Below are 13,801 nucleotides of genomic sequence, written 5' to 3'. Positions count from 1 at the left end.
GACTGGGGGGGGGGGGGGGCGGGAATGTCTGTCTCTCTGCCGTGCTCTTGTTGCTCGACTGGGGAAGGCTCCTTCCAAAAGAAAGCTGCTTTTCAGCCTGGCTGGATGTTGGAAGAGCCAGCAGGGAGCGAGATCAGTGGCTGCGGCCGCTGCCGCTGCCGAGGCTCGGACTGGCGCGCTCTTTGCGGTCTCCCCAGTCCGAATCCAGCCCCCCGGGAAGCACCTCCGCGTCACTGTAGGTGGCCAGGTGGGCCTTCAGGGCGGCCAGGAAGGCGGGGTCGAGCGTCTGCCGCAGGCTCAGGGCCATCTGGTCCGTCCAGCGGTGCTCCGGCCCGGGGGGCCGCTTCCTCTTCACGTCCCAGATGTGGTGGGGCCTGAGGTCCTGCGGGACCCTCAGGCGGGAGGGCCAGGCGTGGGGGTACAGGCTCCTCTGGATGGTTTCCCAGGGCAGGGCGGGCATGGGGAAGGCCTCGCCGCACTTGCCGATCCGGATCTCGGCCTCTCCGTACCCGTCTTCGACGAGGAAGAGGAAGGCGCTGAAGTCGTGGTCCACGGAAGGCTCCGGGCTGACCCCCAGGCGGACCGTGTCGGGGCGGGAGAGGCGGGTCGCCGGCAGGGAGGCGGGGTTGGCGCTCGTGTTCCAGGCACGGCGCCGCCAGTCCTTTTCGAAGGCGTCAAAGAAGCCTATCCCCCCCGGGCTGCTCGGAGGGGGGGCAACGCTGTCCTGTCTCCCGTGCGGCTTGCGGAGGGTGACCGACTGGGCCCGCTTCTCCAGGAAGCTCAGGATCCGGGCAGAGGGGGGAGGCAGACGCTTCCTTTCCAGCCATTCGAAAAACACCAAGTTGTTAAAGTGATTCAGCTCCATCTGCAAGAAAAGAATCCTAGAGCTGGAAGGGACCTCCAGGGTCATCTAGTCCAACCCCCTGCACAAGGCAGGACATTCACAAATACCTCTACACCCCATTCCACACTCCGAGTGACCCCTGCTCCACACCCAGAATATGGCAAAACCCCTCCGGGATCCCCGGCCAAACTGGCCTAGAGAAAAATGGCTTCCTGACCCCAACGTGGCGGTCAGCATTTCCCTGGGCGTGTAAGAAAGGGCCACAAGAACTAAGCACGGCGGCAACCCTTCCTGCCCTCCCTCTCATGATCTGCCTAAGTTTGAAGAAGAAGAAGAGGAGGAGGAGGAGGAGGAGGATCTGCAGACACCCTGTGAGGCAGGTGGGGCTGAGAGAGCTCTGAGAGAAACTGCTCTTTTTCAAGAACAGCTGTTGCAGAACTATGGCTTGCCTAAGGTCACGCAGAAGGTGCGAGTGGAGGAGTGGGGAATCAAACCCGGTGCTCCTAGATTAGAGTCCGCGCACTTAACCACTACACCAAACTGGTGAAAGACAGACAGACAGAAAGAGAAGGAAGGAAAGAAGGAAAAAGAAGAAGAGATTGGTTTTATATCCCATCCTTCACTACCCGAAGGCGTCTCAGAGCGGCTGACAAACCCCTTTCCCTTCCCCTCCCCACAATAGACACCCTGGGAGGTCGGTGGGGCTGAGAGAGCTCTGAGAGAAACGGCTCTTTTTTCAAGGACAGCTCTTATCAGAACTACAGCTTGCCCAAGGTCATCCAGCAGCTGCGAGTGGAGGAGGAGTGGGGAATTGAACCCGGCTCTCCCAGATTAGAGTCCGGGCACTGAACCACGGCACCAAACTGACTCAGGAAGCCCAGGGTTCCTATGCAGGGGCAGGCAATGGGAAACCACCTCCGTTTGTCTCTTGCTGCGGCCCAGCCTAGCCCGATTTTATCTTGGAAGCTAAGCAGCGTTAGTCTTGGGGTGGGAGACCCTCAAGGAAGCCCGGGGCCACTGCGCAGAGGCAGGCAACGGCAAACCACGCCTGCCGATCTTGGAATGTCTTGAATACCTTCTGGGGTTGCCCTGCGTCCGCTGCGACTTGAAAGCCCCCCTGTCAGACGCCTCCTTGCATCTTAATAAGCACGCTTTTGAAGAAAAGGTAAATTTATTAGAGCGAAGGTGCATAACAGGATCACTGTTCAGAATGAGGGGTAAAAGCAATGGCAAAGCATATAATAAACATTCAAACTACTACGGGCCAATTGCAGGGGTTCCCCCGCGTGCCCTTTAGCCTGAGAACTAACAGTCCCAAGCCTCTCACGTTATCTTCTTCCCACGGTGTTTAGTGAGAGCTTCTCCACACTAACAAGCTCTGCATCCACCTGTGGCCTCGAGCGAAATAATTGTTTCGGCGAGCTACATAGACATGTGCATCTACAGTGCAAGAGGCAAGCGCGCACACATGTACAGAATGAAAACAAAACATTGGCAAAGCATTGGCAGCTTGCTGACACCCCCTCACCACCAGGCCAAGGCCTAAAGTGACAGGAGACCTGAGCAAGGCTGTTAACGGCGGGACGTCTGGGAGTCCATTGACCCACGGGGTCACCATAGGCTGGAAAAGACTTGGCGGCGCTTCACACAGAAGGGGAGACACGATAGCGGCCGATTGAACTAGGCACGGGGTGGAGATGGCGGGCGGTGAGAGCTTTTTCTCGCTCTCCCATGATGCTCGAATGCAGAAGGACCCGATGAAGGTCATGGGTCGTAGGTACGGGAGAGACAAAAGGAAACCCCTCTTTATTTAACAAGTTGTCGAACTGTGGGATTCACGGCTGGTGGTTGACGGCCACAAGCACGGATGGCTTTGAAAGGGGGTGAGGCAGATTCATCCATTCATTTGAGCGTGTCCAAAAGAGGGCAACCAGGATGGAGAAGAAGATGACCTGCAAGGTCCCTTCCAGCTCTAACATTCTATGATTCTATGATCTATTCTCTCTTGCTCCAGATTGCAAGACTAGATCTAATGGGTGGAAGTTACCAGGGAGTCGTTACCGAGTAAATATCAGGAGAGACTTCCTAACCGTGAGAGTGGTTGAGCAACGGAACAGACTGCCTCGGGAGGCGGTGGAGGCTCCTTCGCTGGACGTTTCCAAGCGGAGGCTGGACGACCCTCTTTTGGGTATGTTCTAGGGCTCTCTTTCGGCTGTGCTCCTGCCTTGTGCAGGGGTTGGACTGGATGACCTGCAAGGTCCCTTCCAACTCTAACATTCTATGATTCTATGATTCATGGAGGAGAGATCCATCAGTGGCTAGTAGCCATGGCAACTGAAGGGGGCCTCCATATCCAGGGGCAGCTGAAATATACTGGGTTCAGATGCGTAGAAGTGATCGGCTCATAGTTTATTAGTGATTCCGCAAGAGAAAGAGGACTGGAACCCCTGGAATTTCCCAATTGGTTTACTCCAGGATCCCTGTCTCCCTACTGGTTCATTCTGGGATCCTAGCAAGCTATTGTTATGCATCCCCAAGCTCAGTCTTTTTGCATGGGCAGTTCAGGCTCAATACATAACAGGAACCAACCTCTGAAACCCAGTAGGGAGAGGCGGCATCGGGGGAAGGCCTTGGCCTCTGCGCCCCGTTTACTAACTCTACAGGGCAGCCCGTTTCACTGCGAGAAACAGGATGCTGGACTACACCCGATGCCCGAAATCCAAAGACAGAGAATCCCTGACAGATGGCTGCCCTCTGCCTGAGGACCTCCAGGGTGGGAGGACCCACCCCCCAACCTGTGAAAAGCATCAGCTGTCGATTTAGGAAGTTACCATCATGCTTAGCGAGGCTCTGCTCTTGAAACTGAAGCAGTCTGGCAGCAAGCAAGTCCTTGGACTTTTCCGTGGGGCTCCTCCTCCAGTTATTTGAAGAGGGCTATTAGCGCTTCCCTCCTCTGCCTTCCCCAAGCCAAACACACCCAGTTCCTTCACCCCTTCTCGTTAGGGCTTTTGTGTCCAAACCCTGGCCCATCCTCCTTGCCCTCCACTGGACACGGTCCAACTTCCCACGGCTTTCTTAAAAAGTGCAGCCGGCATTCACAACTGGGAGGGGGGCAAGCCAGGAAGATTCAGCTAGCTCGCAGTAGCTGAAGAATCATAGAACCATAGAATGTTAGAGTTGGAAGGGACCGTGAAGGTCATCTAGTCCAACCCCCTGCACTCTGCAGGAGCAAGGCAAAAAAATTGCCCTAAAGGATGGTCGTCCAGCCTCCGCTTGAAAACATCTCCCTTGTCATTTCCACCCATTAGATCTAGTCTTCCAATCCGGAGCAAGAGAGAAGAGAAGAGATCTGCTCCATCTTCTACATGACAGCCCTTCCAATACTTGAAGACTGCCATCATGTCCCCTCTAAGCCTTCTGTTTCCCAGGCTAAACAGACCCAACTCTTTCAGCCTTTCCTCCTAAGACTTGGAAAGTCAAATGGTGGGGCAGGGCTCATGGGTGGTGGGGCTCCAGCCCCAAATGCCCCTCCATGGCTATGGGCCTGGCCCAGAGGCTGAGCAGAAAGAGCTCTCTCAGCCCGACCAACCTCACAGGGTGTCTGTTGTGGGGAGGGGAAGGGAAAGGAGTTTGTAAGCTGCTCTGAGACGCCTTCGGGTAGTGAAGGGTGGGGTATAAACCCAATCTCTTCTTGGTGTAGTGTAGTTTGGTGTAGTGGTTAAGTTTGGTGTGGTGGTTAAGTGCGCGGACTCTAATCTGGGAGAACCGGGTTTGATTCCCCACTCCACTCGCAGCTGCTGGATGACCCTGGGCAAGCCGTTGTTCTGACAAGAGCTGTTCTTGAGACACCTTTGGGTAGTGAAGGGCGGGGTATAAATCCAATCTCTTCTTCTTCTTAGTCTGGGGAAGAGGGGGGAGATCTACCTGCGGAGACCTGCCTTGTTTGTCAGTCTGTCTCTGTGTTTCTTGTCTTGTATTTTTAAATATTGCAAGCTGCTATGGCCTCTCACTGAAAGAAAAGCGACATACAAATAAACCGGGCACCGCTCCAAATGACTTCTGGCAATGTTCTGTGTGGCTGTTTACCTGCCGTCTTCTCAAGGACTCTTCCTCCTTCGCTTGGCACTCTTTCTTGATCTCATCCAGCCGCCTGACCTCCCGCGCAAGATTCTGCTTGTCTATCTTCCACATGGCAGAAGCGAGATATCTGCAGAGACAGAGAGGTAGTGTTGGAGGAGAGGCATCAGCAGGAGGCACAGGAAACAGAAACCTTCGCACGCGGCACACTGCATGTGGCAATAGAAGGCAGTTTCTCTCACAGGGCTGCAGAACCAATACGACCAGCAGCGTAGAATGACTGGGCCGAACCAATGAAGTGGACAGGGCTGGACTTGGCGGTTTGAGCTCACCGCACATGTAGGCTCAGCTGCTTTGCGTTGGGAAATTCCTGGAGATTTGGGGGCGCAGACTGGAGAGGGTGGGGTTTGGGACCTCAGCGGCGTCCAATGCCATAGAGTCCACCCTCCAGAGCAGCTACTTTCTCCAGGGGAGCTAATCTCTGTCATCCGGAGACCAGTTGTAAAGGCGGGAGATCCCCAGGCCCCACCAGGAGGCTGAAGCCAAAAGTGAGAGGTCACGGGAGGAAATGGAAGTCCAAACAAAACATCCCTAACAAAAATAACAAAGAGTCAATAAAGATATATATGCAAATTTGTTTACTATAATAATTATAAAAAGGTAAAGGTCTCCCTTGCTCGAAAGCCAGTCGAGTCCGACTCTAGGGTTGTGGTGCTCATCTCCGTTTCCAAGCCGAAGAGCCAGCGCTGTCCGTAGACGTTTCCGTGGTCATGTGGCCGGCATGACTAAACACCGAGGCGTGTGGAACGCTGTTCCCTTCCCACCGATGTGGTCCCTATTTATCTACTTGTAATTTCTTGCTTTCGAACTGCTAGGTTGGCAGGAGCTGGAACTAGAGACGGGAGCTCACTCTGTCATGCGGCACCTAGGTCTCGAACTGCTGAACTACCGACCTTCCAGCCTGCAGTTCAGCGTCTTAACCACTTGAGCCACCGCAGCTCCTCATAATAATTATACTTCTGTGGAAAACTCTCTTCTTTTATCGCTCACACGCAACGGATGTTGTGCAATAAAAATATCCGTTTCACAAGGATTGCTTTATCTGAGCGTGTAGCAATTACAATTCTTATCCATTTCCACTTATCAGCTCTTGAAATAAACACCCCATGTCGACTCTCTGTGAAGACCTTGGGTTCTGGTATCAGAGAGTCCACATGGGACGTTTACTTCAAGAGCTGATAAGTGGAAATGGATAAGAATTGTAATTCCTATACGCTCAGCTAAAGCAATCCTTGTGAAACAGATATTTTTATTGCACAACATCCGTTGCGTGTGAGCAATAAAAGAAGAGAGTTTTCCACAGAAGTATAACTATTATAGTAAACGATTTCGCATATATATCTCTTTATTGACTCTTCGTTATTTTTGTCACGGATGTTTCGTTTGGACTCCCACCTGGAGGTTGGCAGCCCTGTGGAGATGGTCATCCTTCCGCTGCCACCATGCCCGGAGACGAAGCACTCACTTGGAGCACCCTCTGTGGCCCCACATTCTGCAGAGGTCGATGGGCTCTTGACCTTCGGTGTCCTTGGCGTGGACGTCTGCCCCGGCCTCAATCAGGACCTTGACGCAATCGGTTCGGCCTTCACTGGCGGCCTTGTGGAGAGGCGAGATTCCGTTTTGGTTCTGTCTGGGAAAGGCAGGTTTGTTGATTGGCTGGTTTCTTTATATATACTAGGGCTTTTTTTGGTAGAAAAAGCCCAGCATTAGCATAATGGGCCACACCCAACAGCAGAAACCCATTAACGTATTAGGGCGCACCCCCAACAGTGCAGCTCATTAGCATATTAGGCCACACCCCCATGCCTTCCCTTGGCTTGCCCGGGCGCCCCTTCCCTCTGTAGCCAGGCACGCAGAGGTTTTGGCTGTAGTGGGTGTGGCCAACTCTGAAGCCAGCCAGAACTCCGTTCCTGTGCGTTCCTGCCCAAAAATAGCCCTGCCCCACCTTTTGCCCCAGGGGGAACTCGCCTCAGTCTCCTCGCCTCCATTTCACCCTCACAACGACCCTGCAAGGCAGGTCAGGCTGAGAGAGCGTGACTGGCCCAAGGACACCCAGCGAGCCGCCCTGCCCGAGGCACTTACACATTGACGTCGGCCTCTTTGCCGATCAGGTACTGGAGGCACTCCAGCGCACGGTTCTCGCTCTCCTTGTTCATGACCAGGTGGATGGGCCGCCAGCCCGTCAGGCTGGCCAAGTCTACGCTGACCCCATACTTCTCCACCAGCATTTTGAGACAGTCCAGCCGGCCGAAAAGGGCAGATGTATGCAGTGCAGAGAAACCCTGGCGGGGACAAAAAAGATCCTTGGGCCTGCTGAGCAGATGCTCCGCCTTTGACTCAGCAGCCCGTAGCAAGTAAGCTGGGAGGTGAATAAATAAAAAACTCGATCCCTTTTTAAACTGGATGTGGTAGGGACTGAACCTCGATGCTTTGGCATGTCAAGCAGATACCATCTTGAACAGCTACTCCGCACCCCAGGCCTGGTCCCACAGAATCAAAGGACCAAGTGGGGGAAGGAGGAGGAGGAGGAGGAAAAAAAATTGGATTTATACCCCATGGCCCTTCACTACCCAAAGGAGTCTCAGAGGGGCTTACAAACTCCTTCCCCTTCCCCTCCCCACAACAGACTCCCTTGTGAGGTAGGTGGGGCGGAGAGAGCTCTTGACAGAAACGGCTCTTTTTCAACAACAGCTCTTATCAGAGTTACGGCTTGCCCAAGGTCATCCAGCAGCTGCGAGTGGAGGAGTGGGGAATCAAACCCCGTTCTCCCAGATTAGAGTCCACGCACTTAACCACTACACCAAACTGGAATGTCCCATTTATCAAAGAAGCCTACTCCGCAGGTCTATTGTACAGAGAAAGCGGCCTAGTTGAGGCAGGCTATTCTGAGATTTATCAGGAGTAGCATCACTTTGTTGATAACACACCACTTTTGCACGTGCTAAAAAGTGCCGTTTCGATCCACTTCAGCGAACGTTGGCGAGTGGATTTTGCCATTTCACACAGTAAGAACCCAGTTGCAAAGTGCATTGGAAGTGGATTGAAAGTGCGTTATTTCGTGGGTGTGAAAGCACCTCTGACTACCCGAAGGAGTCTCAGAGCGGCTTACAATCTCCTTTCCCTTCCCCTCCCCACAACAGACACCCTGTGAGGTAACCGGTGGGGCTGAGAGAGCTTTCTTGAGGACTGCTCTTGAGAGAACAGCTCTGAGAGAGCATGTTACTGGCCCAAGGTCACACCAGCAGCTCCCCATGGGGTTTCCAAGCCAAGAAACACCCAGGGGTGGTTTACCATTGCCTTACCTGTGTGTCATGACCATGGGTTTCCTCAGTGGTCTCCCATCCAAATACTAACCAGGGCCGACCCTGCTTAGCTTCTGAAAGCTAATGAGATCGGGAGAGCCTAGGATTGCCAACCTCCAGGCGGTGGCTGGAGATCTCCCGCTCTTACAACTGAACTCCAGGCAACAGAGATCACCTGGAGGAAAGGGCTGTTTTGGAAGGTGGACTCCATGGCGTTATTCTCCCCTCCTCAAACCCCACCCCAGGTAAATCAGGGCTTCCTGGGGGAACACGCCGGAACCGAGTTCCGGAAACTCTTCGACCACATTCTGTTTTAAATGTTTAAAAGCTCCTGAGTTTTTAGTAAGTAAAGGTAAAGGTTCCCTTGCTCGAAAGCCAGTCGAGTCCGACTCTAGGGTTGCGGTGCTCATCTCCGTTTCAAAGCCGAAGAGCCAGCGCTGTCCGAAGACGTTTCCGTGGTCATGTGGCCGGCATGACTAAACACCAAGGTGCACGGAACGCTGTTCCCTTCCCACCGAAGTGGTACCTATTTGTCTACTTGCAATTTCTTGCTTTCGAACTGCTAGGTTGACAGGAGCTGGAACTAGAGACGGGAGCTCACTCCATCATGCGGCAACCCGGGTGTCGAACTGCTGAACTACCGACCTTCCACAGCCTGCAGTTCAGCATCTTAGCCACTTGAGCCACCGCAGCTCCGTGAGTTTTCAGTAAGATTGAAAACTTCATTTCCCTCTTGAGAGTTTCGGCAGCTGTTTTTCCAAAAAAGAGAGCCCCGCCTATGTCCCTTAGTTTATCTTGGCATGCCCCCCCCTCCATCCACACCCCCCCTCTCCTCTTGCCCCAGCATGATATGTTGAAAGGCATCACTACACCTGTGTAGAAATTAGATGCAGCATGTCAAAAAATGCATCTCCTGCCATTAAGCGACAACTATGTAAATGGAATTTACATTAATATCGGCCTGGGTGGGACTTTCAGTTTTTTGCAGACACATTTGGAGCCAGTTGACTTCTCCGGTGCTGGCAGCGTAGAGTTCATCCTTCCACACGACAGGTTTGATTGATCTGAAAGCGGTAAACCAACAATACGGTTTCAAGTTAATCAGTCTGCCTGCTCTCTTCAAATCCAGCTTGTGGAATTCCACAATCAGATGGTGTAAAAGGGCCGATTCTCACCCACCCTCTGTTCTATTTGGATCGTCTTGACTGCGTACTGATCTTTTGTACGGGACTCGGAATATGCAATGTGAGAATGTAATCTTTTTCCTTTCTCTCTTCCTGTCATTTGGCTTTTATTTTTTGACCTCAGTTGTAGCCCTCCACCTTTCTACCCTGGGAATCAAGGGGGATTTTGCAAACCGATGCCATCAAAACAGTGTACGCAGCCATCAACAAGGCTATGAAACTGTGACCCAAAATAAGATCTACTTTCGTAGCAATGCCACCGTTTCCTTGTCACCCGTCGGGGCAGGCTGAAATGGACTGTACAGCTTCAGGCTGCAAATAGGGGAGGCCACGTTTGTTTGTCTTTCTCCCCATGTTTGGTGTCGTGGTTAAGTGCGTGGACTCTAATCTGGGAGAACCGGGTTTGATTCCCCACTCCTCCACTTGCACCTGCTGGATTACCCTGGGCAAGCCATAGTCCTGACAAGAGCTGTCCTTGAAAAAGAGCAGTTTCTGTCAGAGCTCTCTCAGCCCCACCTGCCTCCCAGGGTGTCTGTTGTGGGGAGGGGAAGGGAAAGGAGTCTGTAAGCCGCTCTGAGACTCTGAGAGAACAGCTCTGAAAGAACTTGTGACTGAGCCAAGGTCACCCAGCTGGCTGCATGTGGAGGAGGGAATGGGGAATCAAACCCGGTTCTCCCAGATTAGAGTCCGCACACTTAACCACGACACCAACCATGGGGAGAAAAACAAACAAACGTGGCCTCCCCTATTGGCAGCCTGAAGCTGCACAGTCCATTCCGGCGTGCCAGGCCTTCACCGTCTCATTGCAGCGCCTGTGTAGATCAGGCTTCACTAGTAGATTGGGAAGGAGGATGAAAAGGTACGAAAAGGTTTCATGACAGGGATGCCAGCCTCCAGGTGGGACCTGGGGATCGCTGGGAGATTACAATTCATCTCCAGACGAGAGAGATAGTTCCCCTGGAGAAATGGATGCTTTCGAGGGCGGGGCTCTACAGCATCGTACCCCATTCAGGTCTCTCTTCTCCCCGGGCTCCACCCCCAAATCTCCAGGAGGTCCCCAGCCTGGATCTGGCAACTCTACCCCCCCCCCCATCGGCTGCTGGTGGCCAGGAGGAGCCAGCGACCTTATTTCATGAGCATGTCCTTATGGCACAATACTCCGCCGAGGCCCCCTCCCTCCCCTAAGCCCCGCCCTCCCCAGGCTCCAGGTGGCTGGAGATGTCCTGGGATTACAACTAGGGCTGTTTTGGAGGGGGCATTCTATGACATATCCCCTTGGAGCCCTTCCTCTCCCCAAACCCCGCCCTCACCAGCCTCCACCCTCAAAACCTGCAGTAATTTCCCAACCCGGAGTTGGCAGCCCTAAATGGAGAGGAATCTTTTGCCAATCAGTCCCCTAGATTTCTATTCGACCACCTGCATGTGAAAAACATGTTTGTGAGGGAGAAAATAATTGCACTGTCATCACCACAGGCTGCCGACTCGGGGTTCAGAAATACTTGTTGGGAGATTAGAGGATACGGCCTGGAGAGCAGTGTTCCCTCTAAGCTGAGTGAGTGAGAGCCAGCTCACAGGTTTTTAGCCTCCGGCGTTCACATTTTTGCCTTCGCCCAGGAAGGATGGCTGCAGACAGGGGTCATTTCATAGAAAAAGAGGTGCAGGAGCTCTTTAGCATAACTCATTAGCATAACTTATTTGCATAGGCCACACCCCCTGACATCACCGGAAGTGTGTCAGAAGGCAACACCCACCGGTCAGGCTCCACTGGACTCTTTTGGATTGCTAGCTATGGGGGGCGGGAGCGCGCAGATCTGCCCTCACAGAGGAGGGAGAACTTGTACCTGAATAAAACTTGGTCTTAATGGTGCCACTGGACTGTTCTGGACAGGGGGGGCTCTGCACCTTGCCTGTCTGCTTCTTGCTCTGACTGAGGGCTGCTGGGAGCAGGGGGTGGGGCTTGTTGCATGTGCCCGCCCCCTGGGCTCTTTACTGCCGGAGCTCCGCTCCTGTGCACTCCTGCAGGAAATGACCCCTGGCTCCAGAGCAAAGGAATTGATGCAGCAGCCAAATTGCTCGCTCACAACTTTAGTGCCAGTAGCTCACAAAGCAGAATTTTTGCTCACAGGACCTCATAGCTTAGAGGGAGGGACCTTGGGAGGTAAGGCCACACAGTCCCCTTTCCAAAGCCGCCTTTTGCTCTGGGAGAAGTGGAACAAATGTTTTAGAAGAAGAAAAAAGAGATTGGATTTATACCCCTCCCTTCACTACCCAAAGGTGTCTCAGAGCGGCTGACAAACTCCTTTCCCTTCCCCTCCCCACGACAGAAACCCTCTGAGGTAGGCGGGGCTGAGAGAGCTCTGACAGAAGCTGCTCTTTTCCAAGGACAGCTCTTGTCAGAACTACGGCTTGCCCAAGGCCATCCAGCCAGGTGCAAGTGGAGGAGTGGGGAATCCAACCCGGTTCTCCCAGATTAGAGTCCGCGCTCCTAGCCACAACACCAAACTGGAACAGCATCAGTAGAAGAGTGAATAGACCAGAAGAAGAAGAAGAGATGGGATTTATACCCCATGGCCCTTCACTACCCAAAGGAGTCTCAGAGCGGCTTACAAACTCCTCTCCCTTCCCCTCCCCACAACAGACACCCTGTAGGTGATTTATGGCATCTGGAGATCAATAGAACAAAGTCTGATTCCAGGGGCACCTTTAAGACCGACAAAGTTTAATTCTGGGTAGAAGCTTCCTTGTGCATCTGAAGAAGCGTGCATGCCCATGAAAGCTTATGCCCAGAATGAAACTTTTTTGGTCCTGGACTCAAGACTTTGTTCTCTTATTTACATATATGCAGGTGTTGTCTGTATAATGGTGATTCTGGCCTATTTAATCAGTTCAAGAGTAGCTCTAGCACAGGAAGGTAGATTCAGGTGGGTCGCCACGTTGGTCTGAAGCAGCAGAACAAAGTCTTTCACTATTGTACTCGTTCACTTTTTAGTTTTGCTTCAGACCCACGCGGCTACCCACTTGAATCTATTTCCACGGGCGTCCATTGTAATTCCGGGAGGTCTCCAGCCCCCACCGGGAGGTTGGCAGCCGCCGCCCCCAGTGTCCCCTTCAGGCAGTTGCTTGGATAAGAGCCCAGAGACCCTTCCCCCCTCCCCGCCCCTCGACGCAGGCGCACACGGCGTCCCACCCCCTCCCGTCAATCACTGGCCTCTGGACGACGCTGGGGCTGCCTTTGGCGAAAGTGATGGCATGGCGGGACGGGGCGCCAGAGGGCCCGCGCAGGATCCCTTCGCGCTTCGGGGCCGCCATCTTGACGCAGCGGTGTTGCCCTGGAAACCGCGCGAGGCTCGCATAATCCCGGGTCGGAGGGCGGGGCTGCCGGGGGACGGAGCGTCGGCGCTGGAGTGCCGGGAGTTCGAGTCCCGGCTGGGGACGTAAAAGGAATGGACTTTAAAATAATAATAATACATTGAACAATTAAAGGAACTCTGCGAGGCGGCGTTGCAAGACATCATACGAGTGGTGGTAGCAGAAGCAGGGTGCGGGTGGAGTGTTCGTGTGAGCGCTGGCTGGGGGGACGCGTGTTCTTAAAACAGGACGAGCCTCGCAATCACAGTGCGCTCGTCGGGACGCCTTCCTGGGAGTAAGCCCCGAGATTTTAGGATTGTGGGTAGATCTGATTAGGATTGCTCTGCGAGTCACTTGTGTGGTTTGGGGGGGGGGGCTTCAAACGTGCGTAAGGCTATTTATTTGCAGCAGTGGAGGGAAGAGAGATTTACTCCTGAGTAAACTAAGCAATGTATGGCTGCGAGAGTTAAGAACCTAAGAGAAGCCCATGTTGGATCATCAGGCCAAAGGCCCATCCAGTCCAACACTCTGTATCACACAGTGGCCAGAAATACCAGGTGCCATCAGGAGGTCCACCAGTGGGGCCAGGACACTAGGAGCCCTCCCACTGTTGACCCCCCCAAGCACCAAGAAGACAGAGCATCCCTTGCCCCAGAGCCCCTATCTATACCTTGCGGCTAATAGCCACTGATGGACCTCTGCTCCATACGCTTATCTAATTCTCTCTTATAAGAACCTAAGAGAAGCCAATGCTGGATCAGGCCAATGGTCCATCCAGTCCAACACTCTGTCACACAGGGGCCAAAAATACCAGGGGCCATCAGGAGGTCCAGCAGTGGGGCCAGAACTCCAGAAGCCCTCCCACTGCTGCCCCCCCCCCCAAGCACCAAGATGACAGAGCATCACTTGCCCCAGAGTCCCTATCTATACCTTGTGGCTAATAGCCACTGATGGACCTCTGCTCCATATGCTTATCCAGTTACCTC

At 53.5% G+C, this 13,801-nt stretch overlaps 1 protein-coding gene across 1 annotated transcript; it reads right to left on the bottom strand.

Moving 5' to 3' along the window:
• Nucleotides 1–133: 133 nt before the first annotated feature.
• On the bottom strand, nt 134–12,776 carry ANKRD53 (ankyrin repeat domain 53). The gene is made up of 6 exons (XM_015413865.1): nt 12,655–12,776; nt 9,233–9,347; nt 7,064–7,263; nt 6,447–6,611; nt 4,931–5,051; nt 134–865 (listed from the first exon to the last, which is right to left on the bottom strand). The coding sequence occupies exons 1-6, from the start codon at nt 12,774–12,776 to the stop codon at nt 134–136; spliced, it is 1,455 nt and encodes a 484-aa protein (XP_015269351.1).
• Between the last annotated feature and the right edge of the window lie 1,025 nt (nt 12,777–13,801).

The sequence above is a fragment of the Gekko japonicus genome, unplaced genomic scaffold (assembly GCF_001447785.1).
Source record: "Gekko japonicus isolate JY-2015 unplaced genomic scaffold, Gekko_japonicus_V1.1 scaffold1252, whole genome shotgun sequence".
Taxonomy (NCBI): Eukaryota; Metazoa; Chordata; class Lepidosauria; order Squamata; family Gekkonidae; genus Gekko; species Gekko japonicus.
The sequence above is the reverse complement of the archived record's forward strand: the minus strand, read 5'-3'. Positions and strand labels throughout refer to the sequence as shown.